General features: G+C 40.7%; 1 protein-coding gene across 8 annotated transcripts in view; it reads left to right on the top strand.

Annotated features, from left to right (window-relative positions):
* SGMS1 (sphingomyelin synthase 1) overlaps positions 1 to 18,545 on the top strand; it is a 395,851-nt gene that overhangs the window by 330,668 nt on the left and 46,638 nt on the right. For all 8 annotated transcript variants that reach the window (XM_089683136.1, XM_089683134.1, XM_089683135.1 and 5 more), the window contains one exon: positions 2,370 to 3,192. In XM_089683136.1, coding sequence (XP_089539262.1) covers positions 2,567 to 3,192 — 626 coding nt within the window. In that variant the 5' untranslated portion in view covers positions 2,370 to 2,566. The remainder of the gene's footprint in view (positions 1 to 2,369; positions 3,193 to 18,545) is intronic.

The following is an 18,545-nucleotide window of genomic DNA, read 5'->3' as shown; positions in this document are numbered from 1 at the left end:
ATTTAAAAAACAGTTTAAAAGATGTAAATATGATATACATTCCTATCTATTTACTAATGCTAGAAGAATAAGGATTCAAAATAGTCAATGTTGATTGAGAGAGTGAAGTTCCATTTTAAATATCTTTCATGTTAGAAGAGCTGCCTGTCTGCTGGTTATCCCTTTCCATAACTCATTGCATGCTTTGCAGCTTCTCCTCAAATGTTTTTACTTTTAGAATTCTAAGGACTACATATCCCATGGTACCTTGCTGCCTGCAGGTTTTGATTCCTGTATTGACTCCGCCTCCTTAAACGCCTCCTCTCAGCATCTCTGTAGTTCAGAAGGCAGGCTCTGTGAAATGTGTGACACAGCAGTGCCTGCTCACATGGCATAGTGAATACAGGTCACATAGTTTGTCAGGAAATGTGCGGGGGATATTTACAAAGTACAATTACAAACTTCAGGATCATTGAGATTAATAGGGATAAGCTAGAAATAATTGGAATACAATGCAGACCTGAAAATATAGCAAGAATTTTTATAGCCAGGTTTTGAAAATCTTCTATAGTTTCATTTGACTTGGTCAAGGCTGAATTATCCTGGATAATGATTAATGAAAAACTTTCTTCTGTCTTGAATGATAAAATGGCAGAGTTTGAAAAAACATGGAGCTAGGGATCAAATATCTTTCAGGGAATGCCTAGTGCCCTTTTGGTTTTTTAACACCCTAGATAGTGTGATGTGGTTGCACAGTCACTTCCCCTATTTTCTTTTTTTTTTTCTTTCATTTTTCTTTCTGTTCCTTTTTCATTCCTGGAGATAAATGTATTTTCCTGCATTGAAATCTATTGGGCCCTTTGACCAGTGATTTGTACAAGATGGCATACTCCTGGTTTCATTTACCTAATCTGTTCCCTGTATTGTGCTGTGAATATACCTGATGTGTACATGGGTGCTCAACCGGTGGTCCTCCAGTGGTTGTGGAACTACAAGTCCCATCATGCCTTTGCCTTTGGGAGTCATGCTTCTAACTGTCAGCCTTGCAATGCCTCATGGGATTTGTATTTTCGCAACAGCTGGAAGGCCACAGGTTGAGCACCAATTATTTATTTGTTTCAGGTACTTATATAGCGCCATTCATTTACGCAGCGCTTTACACATATATGTATTGTACATTCACATCAGTCCCTAACCCTCAAGGGGTGTACAATCTAAGGTCCCTAACTCACGTTCATACATACACATACTAGGACCAATTTAGACAGGAGCCAATTAACCTAGCAGCATGTCTTTGGAGTGTGGCAGGAAACTGGAGTACCCAGAGGAAACCCATGCAGGCACAGGGAGAACATGCAAACTCCAGGCAGGTGGTGCCGGGGCTGGGATTCGAACCAACGACCCTAGTACTGCCAGGCAATATTGTGTATCAGTTTTCTTTTTTTTTTTTTTTTAAGATCTGTTTATTGCGTTTTGTTCAACATACAAAGAAAAAACACACACCCCTAAAGGGGTATACAAAAAAGAGGGGGAAAGAAAGAACAACTCTCTTGAACAAATACAGCCTTCATGTAGCCATCATACAGAATAGAGTAGACAGGCACATCAGTTTTCTGATTGGCAAAATGACCTTTATGGTAATATCCACTGCCTTGTTTAAATGACGGTTTGTAATTGTATTACATGTCTTTGTAAAAGAATGAAAATGAGTGGAAACAAAATGAAAATATGATTTTACATTTCACCATAGATACACTTTAGGATTAAGTATATGTCCATGTTGAAATAAGCAGTCTAACTAGTCATAAGGAAAATAGATTTTTTTTCTCTTTTATGTACAAAATGTATGTGTTAAAAATAGTAGGATATTGTGACTATGAGCAGCCTTTGCCCAGAGCCAGAAGTTAATTAAAAAAACTAGTGGAAATTATAACACATTGTAGCTCTTGGCAAAGAGATTTGAGTTGTGACTCTTATTAATGCAGATAGGAAGTGTAATTAAACATTTTGATTACTTGTAATGGTCTTTGGTTACATTGTGCTGAATTTGTTTTTTAATTAAAGCAATAGTAAACTCTGCTTTGAACTTGTACCTACAGGACTGATGGTCATGTCTGCTGATATTTTACTTGTATTTAGGGCAGACAGCAAATTTCAGCTTGTACCTCTCATGAGAAGGTCACTCCTTTATGACTGGATGACTATATGATTTGCAGGATGTACATGCTTTTCTATTCCATCTTCCAGCATGATGATTTTTACATATACAGTATTTTTGGTGATGTTTTTGGTTGCCATTTCTGTATGGTTCTTTATATTTTAGAAATTGATTCTTGCAAATAACATTTTTACTTTGTAATACTCATGCTTTGCATCTATTTCTCTTCCAGTGACCCGGTGATGTAACTTCTTTTATCCCCAAAAGCAAGGAGACATGTAATGTTATCAACATCCATTGGCTTCCGTCTCATTCATAATCTGTGCTGTACAGCTAAGCCAGTGACAAGATGAGAAGGTTACAAAGAGGACTGGTTTGCTGCAAGAGCAATTGTGTCGAATAATCAGACACACACACTGTTATTGGAAAATGAAGGAGGTAATCCACTGGTCATCCAAGGAGGTTGCTGACTGGTTAACCAACAGAGGTCTACCGGAATACTTGGAGACCTTTAAATCCCTTAATGGCCAAGGTTTGCTCAGGTTAAGAGAAGATGACTTTCACAAGCCACCGCTGTCCCTTGTCTCTTCTGATAATGGAAGGCAGCTGCTGGAGATGATAGAAACACTTAAAATTGAACATCACATAGAGGTACACAAAAATGGACATGCAAACGGACATATTTACACCAAAGCTGAGATCAATTCGAACGATCATGCTTTCACCAGCAAAGCCAAGAAGAATGGCATGCCAAATGGAATCCGCAAGGAAATGGTACAAATTCCTATGCCTGAGGTGGACCGTTCTCTGTCTTTTCCTGATGAGTGGAGTAAAACCCTTGTAGCCTTCCTCTATGCACTTTGCTGTTTTATGTTCACTACAGTGATGATTTCTGTTGTCCATGAACGTGTGCCTTCCAAGACAGATGAAGGTCCCCTTCCGGATGTATTTTTTGATCATTTTGACAGGGTTGCATGGGCTTTCTCAATTTGTGAGATTAATGGAATGATCCTAGTGGCACTCTGGATTCTCCAGTGGCTATTCCTAAAGTACAAGTGAGTAAGCTTTGTGTGAAATATTTTATGTTTGGTATATGTTGATTTGATTGTAGAGAAAAGTATTATAGATTTCTGTGTTCTTTACAAAGTTATGAACAAGTGGACCTTAAGGACTTGTGCAGGGACTGCATTGGGCAGCTTACCCATCTCCGTTCTAACACAAAACAAAGATAAAAACCCTATAAGGGAAGTTTACACCATTGTTTGCAGTGGTGTACGAAAAAAAGAGTATTGCATGCAGAACCTTTTTGTAGTGCTGCGGGTTGCAGCGCAGACTACTTTTCTAACAAAGAAAGTAATCAGTGTGACTCTCCAGGATCAATGCATCAATGTTGTTTTTTCCCAGCTCCCACCAGGAGCCATGTAATTAGCTTGGCTTGCTAGTGTGAACAAGCCCTAAGTGTGATATACTTGATGTAGCATTGCAAGCTTGGCACGTTAGTCAATTTGTTGGTATAGACTAATTCAAAATTCTAGTGGATCAATTAAAGCTATTCTTGTTAAATGTTTAGACTGTAAAGGTCCATTCACACTAGGAACTGCAGGAGAGTCGCACAGAAATGCGTTCGCATGATCTGTACGATTCACATGCAGTTCTGTGCAGTGCGATTCTGTCCATTTGGTTGTGATTTCAGCCCATTCAAAATGGCTTGAAATTGCATTGCACCAAAAGTAGTGCATGCACCACTTTTGGAAACAGAGTGCAACCGGATTGCATAGTACTTTTGTATCATGCGTGTGGGCAAACGCGGAGAGTTTGCAACTTGTGTTTGTGGTGTTGTTAACTTTACACTGACACCTACTGCAGATCGCAAGGGCAGTATGATTTGAATACGGTGCAGGAAACTGATACGGAATGTGGGTTTCCTGAACCACAAAGCAGTGTGAACGAGCCCTTAAACTAGGTTCACATCTGTGTGGGTAGTTCCCTCTCCCGCAGCCGCAACCATCCTCACAGAAAAACGTACTGGATGCATGTGGGTGCCATGCACTGGAAATTGCTCCCACACTGGGAACAATGCTGCACTTACGGTTCCCATATATGCTGCGATTTCCAAAATGCTGCACAAAACGAGGCTCTAGCAGCCGCATATGTGTGAACCTAGCCTATAGATGGTTTTGGCTTAGAAAAACAGTAAAGCATCTAAGATAGTAGACATTACTGCATTGTGGCCATCAATGTGTTAATTTTAAAGGGTTGGTCCACCTTTTCAGAAAAAATGAAAAACTTCCCTGTGGAGACTGGGGTTGGGGAGGGTATAGAGTGTTAGTTCACCTTTTGACAGCTGTCATCACAGGAATGATTTTTCCTCTGGTCTGGTGAGAGCCTTACGTTTTTGGCTTTATTCCCTTTCTGTTCTGGTTCCAACCCATCTCCATGCCGTCAAACACAAAGGAAGGAAAACGTTTGGCTGTAATGCTACCTTGACTATAATTTATTTTGAAAGATTAAAAATGGCGTGAAAACATCCCATACGCTTGGCACTGTACTGTAGGAAGGGGGCAATATGCTCATTGTTTTAATAAACGCACACATTTCTTATATGTGGGGAGACTTTTTCTACTAGGTGCACAGAGCCATGTTTCATGAAATACGTGAGAGCCCCTTTGTGTTTTGAGCCTACAGGTTCTTTCAGACCCCTGCTGATGAGGTGTTTCCCCAATGCTTTTGAGGTGCCCCCACACTGTAGCTGTACGTTCTTCATTTTTCTTTGTCACAATCTAGTTTCGGCCTCAATAGCTCATTGATCTCAAAAGACTTTTGGGATGGAGTGGTGTTTCAAAAGAAAAATCCGAGCAGCTGCCTGTGATTCTTTAGCCGTAGAGCTGCTCAAAACTGCTATAAAAATAGCTGACTTGTGGGGGTCTGTCACAGAAGTGGAAAACCTTTTAAAGTCTTCAGAATATCATTTCTAGTTTGACTGCAGGGACTGACTTCAGCCAAAAGGGTTCATTTACGTAAGGCATATGGGCTGTTTACTTTCCAAAGGAAATTTCCTGTAGCTTCATAAATGAAATGAAGTTCTGCTGACTTCCATCTTCCAATCGTGTACAAGAAAACTATTTTTTTATTTTTGTTGCATGTGATTTGGTTATTCTTTTGCAAAGTGAATTTTCCCCACATTTACTAAACTAAGGGAAATTTCCACTGCAAAGTAAATATCCTATTTGTGTTTACCAAATCAGTCCCAAAATCTTTCGGGTCGAGTTTACTCTCTTTCCCTATTATTAGGAAACAAAAGGTGAAGGCTTTGTGTGGGGTGAAATATTGTACAGCTGTAAACCTAAACTTCAGGCAGATGGCTAAATACTCAATTGGATTAAAGATATGGGAGCTGTTTTACCTGTCAAAGGATTTGTATTCCTGTTCCTCCAGTCCTGAAATTTACATAATTGAGTTATGGCATGACCAGCTTGCTGACCTGATTTTACCTCAGAGCCCCTGCAGACGCTAATCTGTTTCTGTATTACCCTGTAATAGTGATTTTAGCAGCCTCCTGTAATGTCTCCAGTCTATGACTTTGTCCTAAAGCATGTCCTTATTCTCCAAAAGCTCCTACAGCATGTCCATAGTCTTTGACCATCTCTTGTACCATGTCTGCAGTCTCTGACCATGTCTGCAGTCTCTGACCATCTCTTGTACCATGTCTGCAGTCTCTGACCATGTCTGCAGTCTCTGACCATCTCTTGTACCATGTCTGCAGTCTCTGACCATGTCTGCAGTCTCTGACCATCTCTTGTACCATGTCTGCAGTCTCTGACCATGTCTGCAGTCTCTGACCATCTCTTGCACCATGTCTGCAGTCTCTGACCATCTCTTGCACCATGTCTGCAGTCTCTGACCATCTCTTGTACCATGTCTGCAGTCTCTGACCATCTCTTGTACCATGTCTGAAGTCTCTGACCATCTCTTGTACCATGTCTGCAGTCTCTGACCATCTCTTGTACCATGTCTGCAGTCTCTGACCATCTCTTGTACCATGTCTGCAGTCTCTGACCATCTCTTGCACCAAGTCTGCAGTCTCTGACCATCTCTTGTACCATGTCTGCAGTCTCTGACCATCTCTTGCACCATGTCTGCAGTCTCTGACCATCTCTTGCACCATGTCTGCAGTCTCTGACCATCTCTTGCACCATGTCTGCAGTCTCTGACCATCTCTTGTACCATGTCTGCAGTCTCTGACCATCTCTTGTACCATGTCTGCAGTCTCTGACCATCTCTTGTACCATGTCTGCAGTCTCTGACCATCTCTTGTACCATGTCTGTAGTCTCTGACCATCTCTTGTACCATGTCTGTAGTCTCTGACCATCTCTTGTACCATGTCTGTAGTCTCTGACCATCTCTTGTACCATGTCTGCAGTCTCTGACCATCTCTTGTACCATGTCTGCAGTCTCTGACCATCTCTTGTACCATGTCTGCAGTCTCTGACCATCTCTTGTACCATGTCTGCAGTCTCTGACCATCTCTTGTACCATGTCTGCAGTCTCTGACCATCTCTTGGTCAGGGACAGCAAACATGATACAAGAAATGGTTAGACACTGCAGACATGAAAAAAAAGATGGACACTGCAAACATGAAACATCTCTTTTTTAAGGGCCCCCAGTGGTGCCATAATCTGTTAGTATACACAGCATATTAGCACATTATGGTAGACATACCTGTCAAACTGAGCTCTCCAGCGCTGCGCTGTGATCGATCTGGCGGGTCAGGGCACTTCCATCTTCACCCGGTCATCCTTCTAGGTTCAGTGCTTTTAGCCACTTGAATGACTGGGTGGTGATGATGTCACATCTCAGAGGCCCAGATCAGGGCTGTAGATGTTTGCAGAATTGCGCATGCTTGGCTCAGTGTACATGATGGCTGACAGGCAGGAGAAAGCATTTATGACAGAAGACACCAATAGGGTCTCTTCTGTCATAAATAGCCTGTCTGTCAGCAAGTTTTTTAAAAACAAACTTTACTACTGCTTTAAAGAGACCCATTTCCCTTCTATTATTGTCCGCAACATTCCTCCCATAAGATTATATATCAAATTACCGTGTTTCATGCATTTAATCTTCCTGTAATTATTGAACCTATTATAGTATTGAACGGGCCTGAGGCTGCTGCTGGGCGCCACCATCTTGGATGCATCATCAACAATCCCAGACAGGCTCTCTAAATCTGTAGTAATCCCCTATTACTTTTTTTTATGTTTGAAGCTCACTTGACAGCTTCATATTTATGTGATGACAGGGCATAGGGGCTGGTAGTAGGAGTTTGTACACAGCAGAGTACTGAGCAATGACGATGACACCTGCTCCTCTGCACAAATTATAATCCCTAAGGTGTGCTGGTCAAATGGGGTCCAGAGGGTCCAGTCCTAAGGAGATAGCCAGAAGATGTTGGTATAATTTGGAGTGTCCACCGGAAAACAATGGAGGAAGTTGGGAGAGTTCTTATAGTGTAGTCATTTTTTCTGATACTGGTTAACATCCTTAACCACTTCCAGACCGGACACTTTTACCCCCTTCCTGACCAGGGCAATTTTCAGCTTTCAGCGCTATCACACTTTGAATGACAATTGCGCAGTCATGCAACACTGTACCCAAATAAATTTTTTACCATTTTTTTGCGACAGATAAAGCTTTATTTTGGTGGTATTTATTCACTGCTGGGATTTTTATTTTTTTTGCTATGTAAATGAAAAAGTCCACAAATTTTGAACAAAAGTGTTTTTTTAATAGAATTTTGCAAATAAATAATATTTCATCATAAATCTTTGCCAAAATGTATTTCGTTATCTTTTTAGTAAAAAAAAAACAAAAACAAATTAGTTTATAACCAAAAATTATAATTTTTAAACATTTTTTTTTTACATTTTTATTTTATTTTTTTATTTTTTTATTTTTTTTACATACGGTCACCCTAGCAGTACAGTGTCACCATGGTGACACTGTACTACTTGTGGGGGGTGATGAAGATTTTTTTTTTTTTTTTTTTTACAATGATTGCTTTTACACCCATATAGGATGTAAAAGCAATCATTTCTCTTTCTCTCTGTGTGCATTCCTGCACTCATTGAGAAATACAGAGTGAGCTGTGATTGGTCACAGCTTGTCACATGGTACAAGGCTGTTGTGAATAGCCTTGTACCATGTGACCTCTGTGATCATTCACAGATTTCACACGTAGTAAGCAATGATGTCACAAGTGACATCTTGCTTACTACTTTGCATGTGATCACTGATTGGCCAATCAGTGATCACATGATCGGGACCTCGTACAGAGGTCCCGTCCGACGATCGGTGTTTCACTGTGTCCGGAGGACACAGCGGGCACCGGATCGCGGTGCTGCGCGCTCCCAGGGAGCGCGCACAAGCAGGGTGCGGGGAGGCCGTTCATAAACGGCCACCCGACCCTGTACTGCCACCGTCTGGCCGTTTATATGCAACGGCCGGTTGGGAAGTGGTTAATAGAACTAGAAGAGGGAAGAAAAGAAATCTAAAATGACTTCTTGTTAAGGCTGTGGTCACCCAATGGCGTGGGAAACCTTCCGAGTGTGAGCATGGAGAAAACCAGTTGGTGGTCGCTCTCTATGCCATCTGATTGTCATCTGTCCTGGACGGTCTCATCCCTTTAAGGACGGGAGACTTCTTGCTTTGCAGAGCAAAGGTTTATTTACCACATGTCGGGAACAATAGAGAACAACTATCGCTCTGAGCAATCTTCCTCTGTGCAAGGACTTTTAAAGCCAGGAAGATGGACAAATATGTCCCAAAACATAGGCTGACGTTATGTAAAATTTTACAGAGCCAATGAAATGTACACACTTTATACAGACAGTAAACAGTTAACATTGTTTTTTCCTACAAGTTCAATAAGCCTGTTGCCCTCTGGCTGAAACCCAAATAGGCTAAATGTTCTGATTGACCAGCAGATACAAACGAACTTATGACCAGATAATGATATTACAAAAATATTAAGGAAAGGTTATCTCTGAATAGCAGATGTCCATATCTCCTGTGAAGGGAGATGAGATATGTCCATCTGTAATGTCCCATATACACGATCAGAATATCGAATGAAAAAAATGCCGCTTTTAAAGTGATCGTACAATAATCTGATTGTTGGTACACAGCAATCGTCCGAAAAAAATAAAAGGGACAAGTACAAAACATTTTATTGTATGATACCGGATCGTACGATTTTTTGTTTAACCAGTATAGTAGTCGTCTGAAAATACATTACATTCTTCACAATTTTAATTTTGTCAAAGAATTTTGCAAACTTTGGTAACCTCTTCATTTTTGCTATGAGAATAGCATGCAAAAAAAAGGACGATCATTCGTCCGATATTCTGATTGTGTATACAGGGCTTTAGTTAGGAGTCTTGGCTAAATGGAAGAAATAATCAAAATGCTAGTGATAAATCTCTTAAAGCCCAACTCTGGGCGAAAAAAAAAAAAGTTCTACCTTGCTGTGCCCGCACTTCAATGGTTAACTGCTTATTTTTGTCTCGGGGATTTGAGCAGGGATCTATACTTACCTAATCCTCTGATCATACCTGCACAAGACTGGTCCTGCAACTCTTGACCACCCCACTCCACACAGTCTATCATTCTTGTGCGGTGGACTGTTCCTGACATCATTGAGTCCCTTGACCTGCTCTGGATGTGAGGACGTCTGGACCATTCCACTGTTGGATCATAGGAGAATGCCACTGGATTGGAAGCTTGGGTGAGTGTAAGCTTTCTGGTCGTCCCTGGACAAAAAAAAGGCTTAACTCATGTAGTGTGGGCATAGCCCCACTGCATGGGAGAACATTTATTTTTGCTGGAGTTGGGCTTTAAACAAAAAAAAAACCCAGTAATAGTCTCTAATGTGTGAAGTCAAAGTTTCAGCTTATACAAAATCCACCTCACATCCAGGGTCCTCGGTTATTTTCAGGTGGGTATAAGGAATGAGAGTGCAATGGGAGTTTGCGAATGAGGCCCCATCGGCAGAGGCGCCCGAAGTGAGGTGTCTAAGAATAGGTATGAGGAGCCTGTTTTTCATTCCCAGGCAAATGTCATACATGCCAGGAGTCTTTAGGAGGGGAGGAGGGGTTTTCTCCGCTAAGCACACCCTCCTGCCTACATGTCTGAGCTAAGGGCAGATGGAAGTAACTGCTACAATAATCATCTGCCCTTACTCAAGGGCCAGAAATGCTAGGAGGTGTTTTCCAAAGTGGTTTCTATGAAAAATAAATCGTAGAGACATGGATGGATGGGGGAGTTAAGCTGGCCATACACATGTAGATTTTCGGACGAGAATATTCGTACGAAAATTCTTTAAACATTCGGTGAATTAATGAATGTCGTTTGAAAATTGTCTTTTGCTTTTAACATCTGAGTTTAAAATGAATGTATTTGCTGAACGATCACCACATACACTTGTAGTGGATTGTGATAGACAGTCCACGTTTTATTAGATGATCAGTAAAATGACAATTTTATAGTCTTGCTACTTTCTGTTTCTTGCTCTTTAAAATTCCTTACTCTCTTAAGTAAACAATCAGATATAGGTTGACAGAACAATGATGATAATTAAGATGGCGTCTTCATCCGGAGTCTCACCCTAGGTGACTCATTAGGAGAAAAGTATCTTTTAATGTAAACAACCCCCATAAAAGGGAATGAGTCTTTTTGGGGAAAATGATTGGAAGATATCAACACGGATGGAAGAACACGCAGAAACCCAGTGGACTTTTCACCCAATCAATGTATATGCTTTGCCTGCATCATAAGCCCTATAAATGATACTGTTAGTTCCTCAATAAAACAGAATTTTAGGAAGTTGACAAACTGCAACAGTGTCAGTGTCTTTCTTCCACGTGCACGTAATTCTATATTATTTTGGCTCACTGGTAGATCACGGTAAATGGTCTGTAAGTGACCGAGTCCAAAACACACTGTCCGAAAATTCTTTAGATTGAGAAGTTTTCCTTCCTGTCCCTTCAAATTTTCCCGTCACTGCTGTTGAAAACTAACATCGATTTGACCCCGCTAACGATTAGAAAATCAAACGAATATTCTTGAAGCTAAAATTCTTGAACTAAAATTGATACGTGTATGGCCAGCTTTAGCTTTGAATATTCAAATTGATTTCCATAGTGTTTTTGGCTTGTGCTGCTCAGATGCAGTGTAGTTCCACTTTAAGGAGCACTCCCTGTTCCAGGCAGTTATTAATCTAACTTAGAATTTTTGGAGTGAGAATCATGTTTCCCATCATTTCTTCTGTCATGTGGAGAGCGGCTGTTGTATATACAAAGCCTTTATAGGTCATGTCTTTTAATGACAGGCTGTTTGTATGACTTGACTTAGTGATCTTCAAATTTCAAGTGCACCTTCTCTTCTAATTGTGCGCTCTTCAGATGTTTACCATAATCCTTCTTTAATTGGAGGCAGCCACAAACAAATATATTTTGCCTTTTAAAATGCTGAGTTAATCAGGAACATATTTAATTTGGGAAGTGCAGTGGAAAATGTTTCCCTTATTAATGAGATGCTTTGATCTTTCCAGAGGTTTATTAACATTGTTGATTCAGAGTAATTTAGAGGTGTCAGTACATGATGATATGGACTGCAGCTGTTTCATAATCTCGTTTATGGTAGTTTGTTTTCAGTGTTTTAGAACTACTTTTCAAAGATCTTCTAGTGCCTTACGAAAAAAATATGGCAGTGTACTCAAATGTGATGTTATCTTTACTGCTTTCCCACCGCCCTATAGCAGATATACTGCTACTGGGCGGCAGGGGTGCGCAAAATGACGTGTGTGTATATATACGTGATTTTGCATCTCCAGGTAGGGGGTGCACGAGTGCCCTACCCGAGCTGCTATTTGCGGTCTCCGCTGTCAATCACCGGGTCCCGCCCAGTGATTACTCGCCGACACCCGGTGTTCGCTGAGCATTACCGACGGGGAGCGAACTGTATGTAAACAATACCGTTCTCTTCCCTGTTGGCTCCTGCACACTGCTTTGTATGGCTTTGCATAGCAGAGCCATATAAAGCAGTGTGCTTACAGTTGAAAACAAACACACTGCTTGCAGTAAAGCTGCACAGTTAACCCTTTGATCGCCCCACATGTTAACCCCTTCCCTCCCAGTGCCATTAGTACAGTGTCAGTGCTTTTTATTTGCACTGATCACTGTATTGGTGTCACTGGGGATGTCAGTGACACCAAGTCAGTTCCCCCCAGTGTCAGAATGCCTGCCGCAGTCCCCCAGTCGCTGATTGCCACCGTTACTAGTAAAAGTAAAAAAAAAAAAATTCCAGTATATATACCGCCATTTGTAAACGCTATACTTTTTCACGTAAACCAATTAATTTACATGTATTGGGATTTTTTTTTTTTTTTGCAGTAAAGACATGTAGTGGAATACATTTTGGCCTAAATGTATGACAAAATTTGTTTTTAAATTTTTTTACTGGACATGTTTAATAGCAAAAAGTCAAAAATGTTTTTTTTCCTCAAAATTGTCGGACTCTTTTTTTTTTTTTTTTTTTTTTTGCAACAGCAGAGCTGCCCCACTGCTCCAGATCACGTACATTTACATGATCTGGCATTTCCGAATAGGGGGGCACGCATGCGCACGCTGCCCCTTCTGTGCTGTCATTTGCTGCAGCACAGGCCGATCAGCAGGTCCTGGCTAATGATTTATTGCCAGGACCTGCTGATAGGCTTAGCGAATGACAGTTCAGAGCCCTGTGTTTACTAAGTACACAGGGCTCTATGCAAAGTGCAGCAAAGTGCTTGTTTTTTTTTCTCCTTGTAACAGGTTACCAGTTTACAGTTGGAGGCGGTCTGGTGCTAAAATTATTGCTCTTGTTCTGACGTTCGGGGCAATACCTCATATGTGTGGTGCGATCGCTGTTTACATATGTGTGCGGGATCTTTTGGCCGAACACAGTAGATGGGGGCGCTTTAATTTATTTTTTAATTTTTACACTCTTTACATTTTTTTTTAAATCACGTTATTGCTATTGCAAGGAATGTAAACATCCCTTGTGATAGCAATAAGCAGTGACAGGTCTATTACACCCCAGATCTCTCCTGAGCTCTTGAAAGCATCTGATCGCATATGACTTGTTTACATGCCGGGGAAACTAAAAGTGACCAAATACTCCTCTCTTCCGGTTCCTAATACTAATGGTGCACCACAATGAAAATTCTGGTGCCGAAACCGAAAATTCAGAATGCACGTGGCTGAAAACTGAAATGGAATGTTTTTAAAAATTAATATATTTTTCTAACACAATTTTTTTTGAAAAAAAACACTTTAATAATTAAAAAAAAACCACAATATATACCCAATTGTTTGTAAAATATGAAAGATAATGTTATGCTGAGTAACTAGATACCCAACATGTCATGCATTAAAATTGCGCACGCTCATGGAATGGCGTCAAACTACGGTACTTCAAAATCTTAATGGGTGACACTTTGTAACTTTAAACTGGTAACCTGTAGAAATTTTTAGAGGTGGTGTAGTGCTTGAATTATAGCTCTTGCTCTGACATTCGTGGCAATACCTCACGTTTGGTTTGAACACCGTTTACTTATGTGGGCGTGGCCTATGTTTGCGTTCATCACTACACACACTCAGGTTGATGGGGGCACTTTAAACTGTTGAAAAAATGTATTTAATTTTTTTTTTTTTACACTGTCCCTTTAAAAAAATAAATCACTTTTATTCCTATCACAAGGAATGCATGAATGCAGGAATAAGCATTGACAGGTCCTCTTTATGGAGAGATATGGGGTTAGTAAGACCCCACATCTCTCCTCCTACAATGTAAAGCATAGGGGTGTTTTCGGGTGAAACGTCGGTGTATCCCTACCTAATACCATAGAAATGATCAAGGAAGATGCGGTCCCTGTCCACCTCTATGGTAAGCCTGCAGGCAGTGGGGCTGGTACCTTGAACCTCCTGGGCACACCTTGATTGGACACACATTGGCTAAAGTATGCACCCAGTGTGCATGTGGCCTAAAGTGTAAGCTCTATATTTTTATTGTTAAACTAAAGTCTGCTCAAAATGAACAGAACCAATGTTTTCCTTTCAACTTTTGCTTAAAGAACAACTCCTGGAAACCTTTTTATATTCCCATGCAGTGGGGCTGTGCCATTACTTCATGGGTTAACTGCTCGTTTAGTCCAGCAGCGCAAGGAAAACCTATACTTGCCCAATCCTTCAATCCTCTGGAAAACTATGCTCCCCCACGTCCAGCGGTGGACTGTCCTTGCCGTCGTCCTGTCTAGAGCCAGTCTGAGCATGATGACGTCAGGAACAATCCATTCACAAGACCAGTCTTGTGTTCGGCGGATCAGCACATTAAGTGTATCTCCTCTCTGTAGTCCCCTAGACAAAAATGAGCAGTAATAACAGTGCAACGCTATAAATCTCAATATCATACTATTCAAATCATAAACGTGTATAACTAATCATAACACAAAAAACCATATGCCCCTAATGACGCCACCCCTGATGAAATCCGTTGGGTGGAGCCACCTCTGATAAAATGCATTGGGCAGAGCCTCAGCTATCTTGGTTTTGGGCAAACGATCTGTGTATGTGAATTGAAGTGCCTTCTCGTCATTTGTTCATTGTAAGTGCATACATCTCATTAAACTTGCATTTCTCCATTGGTTTACACTGTGGAGTGAACACAGTGGTGCAGTTGTTTAACCTCCCCGGCAGTATGATTATGTCAGGAATTTTGTACCAAAAGCGGTACCATTTTTTTTGCATGGAAGTTTGGTGTTACGTATTGTAGGCCTGCAATTCTTAGTAATTACTTAATAAATACTCATAAAAAAAAATATAATAATAATAAATTTAATTCAATAATATAATCAAACCAAAAACACTGAAATTTGAAATATAGCGCCAAGTTCGCACATCACTGACCAAAGTCACAAAATCGTTTTCAGTGTCTGATGACGAATTTCCCCCACGGATCATTATCACTCAATTCTGCAAGTGGTTCTGATTTACTATCGCTGTTCTCTAGCCGGTCTAAAACAGATTTTGACCTAAAGGGACGCTTTTTGGACGCTGTGGACTTTTCTAAGTTTCCAGGCAGAAAGAACAGTCAAAATGCAGGCAGGGCGCCGGACAAAGCAGTAGGGACAAAATGTATGTGAAATGCTTTGATACAGGAATGTTTTGCTATGAAATCGTTTATAAAAAAAAAAAAAAAAAAAGTCATTTTTTTTTAATTTTTAAATTTGCTGCCGGTTCCGGCGCCTGTACGTCCCGACGTCACAGGGACCGGAACACGAAAGCCAGATACCGGCATCGGCTGGAGGAGATGGCCAGGGACGCTGCAGGGGACGCATCGCGAGAGCGAAGGACAAGGTGAGCGCTGTAGGGAATCCCTGTGCAAATGCTGCATGGTAAGCCTGAGTGTAGCTCCTGGTTACCGCTTGGTACTGACATTTTACCCCGAGCTACACTCAGGAATACTGCCAGGGAGGTTAAGTACCTGAGTGAAGGTGGATGTCCTGTGGAGTATACAGAGCGCCTTTTGACCACTCATTATAGGTAATCATTCAACTCTGGTAAGCCCCTCTCTTTGATACAGGAAAGCTACTGGCATTCACATCTGTCTTCCTCTTGTCGCATACAGAAGAATATTTATTATATCTTTTGGCTCATCATTTGGGACTTTTGTTTTTTTTTTCACTTTAAACACTTATATATTGATGCAATCTTTGGATATGTTTTTTGGGTAATGACTATGTTATACACATGTTTATGATCTGAATATCACCTTGTGATTTTTCTAGCACTGCACTGTTGTCTGTTGGATATGTTTATACCATAATAAGGTATTGTGTCCGCTGCTTAATTTTTCAAGTTTTGGAGCCCTAGCGCGGTCTTTTGTTTTAAATTAAAAAGGAGCAGTTAACCCATGCAGTGTGGGCACAGCCTGCATGGAATAATATACATTTTGCCCGGAGATCTTCTTTAGTTATATATCTATACCATTGTATGCAGGGTTTGTAGTGCTGGCTCCTAGTTCTGGATGAGGTTTGTCCAGGCCTGTCCTAAATATGCTCCAAAGGGTATAAGGAGCTCTGACATTAAACACCTGTGTGCTTACACTCTGATGGCATCATCTATTCCCTGCCTTGTGGTGGATTTTGTGCTTTTGATGTAAAGTACTTGAAACTAAATTGTACAGCTTTTAACCTTTTACAAGAAGAGATTGCTGTGCTGTGTGCAGCTAACTGAGAAAGTAAAGGAAGTGTTTAACCGCACTTCGGCTGATTCATTTTCAGATCTGCCACATATTTATTTATTTCAGGTACTTCTATAGCAACGTCAATTTTACGCAGGGCTTTATATATATATATATATATATATATATATATATATATATATATATATATACTGTGTGTGTATATGTGTGTGTGTGTGTGTATATATATATATATGTATATATATAGTACATTCACATCAGTCCCTAACCCTCAAGGGGTGTACAATCTAAGGTCCCTAACTCACACTCATACATACACATACTATGGGCAATTTATACAGGAGCCAAATAACCTACCAGCATGTCTTTGGAGTGTGGGAGGAAACAGGAGTACCCGGAGGAAACCCACGCAGGCACAGGGAGAGCATGCAAACTCCAGGCAGGTGGTGCCGTGGCTGGGATTCGAACCAACGACCCTATTACTGCCAGGCGGAACTGCTAACCTTTTAGCCACTGTGCTGCCCATATATCTCTGCTTGTTCAATTTACCTGCTTTTGACCATTCTTCAGGCACGTTACAGCCTATTCTCAGGGATTTTGTTTGTTATACAAATTATTTTCACCGCATTATGCCCTATCTAATCAGCTGCTGTCAGATCCCCCCTAGTGTGATCAGACTAATATTCAAATATTAGTCACAGCTTGTCCCAACTGTGCATGTGTAAGATTCAGACTTCAGGGAGACTGGTCCTTTAGCCTCCTGGGACGTGTGACTTGGATGTGGTGGCTGCATTTGTTTTTGTGTTTTTTTCATTGTGAACTACTAACTTCCCCATCCCCCATGTAAGAGAGATGAATAAAGGCACCCAGGGACAGGAAATGTTGTGTTCTCTAGATTAGTAGGTGAAAAGTCAGAAAAAAAGCAAACAAATGCAACTACTTCATCTAAGCACTGGTCAATTGCAATGTATTACATATTTGACGTTTGGGTTTATATACACTTTTGGCCTTTATTTAGGCCTGGTTCACACCTATGCATGTTGCAATCTGCTGTGGGAAGAAGGTCAAAAAATGCAGCAGCTGAAAACACATAGATGTGAATGTGTCCGATAGGAAACCTTATTAAATGGACTTCAGTGTGTTTCTGCAAAATGCAATAAAACTGCATAGGTGCGAACCTGGCCTAAAGGAAGGATTGCAATACCACACTCCCAGGACAGAGACCGGACTCCCACTGAGAACCTAGGTCTTGTATTAACAACTAGGTCCAGTTCCTAATCATTTGCTTGCTGTAATAGCTTCTGATTGGCTATCACAGTGATCAGTTACTGTACACCCTGTGTGTGTTTTCTCCTCTGAATAGAGAGAAAGATAGAAACAAATGTGTTTGCAAACAAACAAAAAAATAATAAAAATTTTTAATTAAAAAAAAAAAAAAGAGATCAGGGTTTGACCTAGGTCAGTGTTGGGGTCAAAATCAAGGTCACAGCATAAGTCAGAGTCAGTGAATTTTAGGTAGGATTACCAAAAAAAAAAAGGTACCAGTGTGTTTTAGGTAGAATTAAAAAAAGCAAAATGCAGAGTGTTTCCTGAACCCTGCTATGGGTACAAGTAACATGCACATGTGGTATCACTGTGATCATTGGGTGCAGGAGAATTTATTTTGGGTTGTTCTTTTGTGGTAGGTTATGGTAATGGCAAGAAATACACAGCTAATTTTTTTTTATTTTTTCATTTTTTGCTATTTTTGGGCCAGTTTTCCTTTGATTAAAAAACAGGAGAGATCTATTACCATTCACCTCTAAATGAAAGCCCAATATGTCATGAAAAAACAAGGTATAATCCACTTGGATACACTAAGCATCTGTTCACACTATGAACTGCATGTGAATCGCATAGGAATTGCATTGCGTTCCTGTGCAATTCACAAGTGATTCAGTGAGGTGCGATTTGAGCCCATTCATTTTGAATGGGCTCAAATCGCACCACATTGCACCAAGAAGTGCAAGCACCTTTTTTGGAGTGCATTGTATGGTCCTTATGTAGTTCGCAATCAGGTTCTGGCAAACTGCACTGCGATTGGGATGTGTATTGGGTGTCGTTAACTTTTTATT

Source organism: Staurois parvus, unplaced genomic scaffold (genome assembly GCF_062004578.1).
Source record: "Staurois parvus isolate SC_StPar_1 unplaced genomic scaffold, SC_StPar_1.0 ptg000303l, whole genome shotgun sequence".
In the NCBI taxonomy this organism is placed as follows: Eukaryota; Metazoa; Chordata; class Amphibia; order Anura; family Ranidae; genus Staurois; species Staurois parvus.
This window is presented reverse-complemented; position numbering and strand designations above follow the sequence as displayed.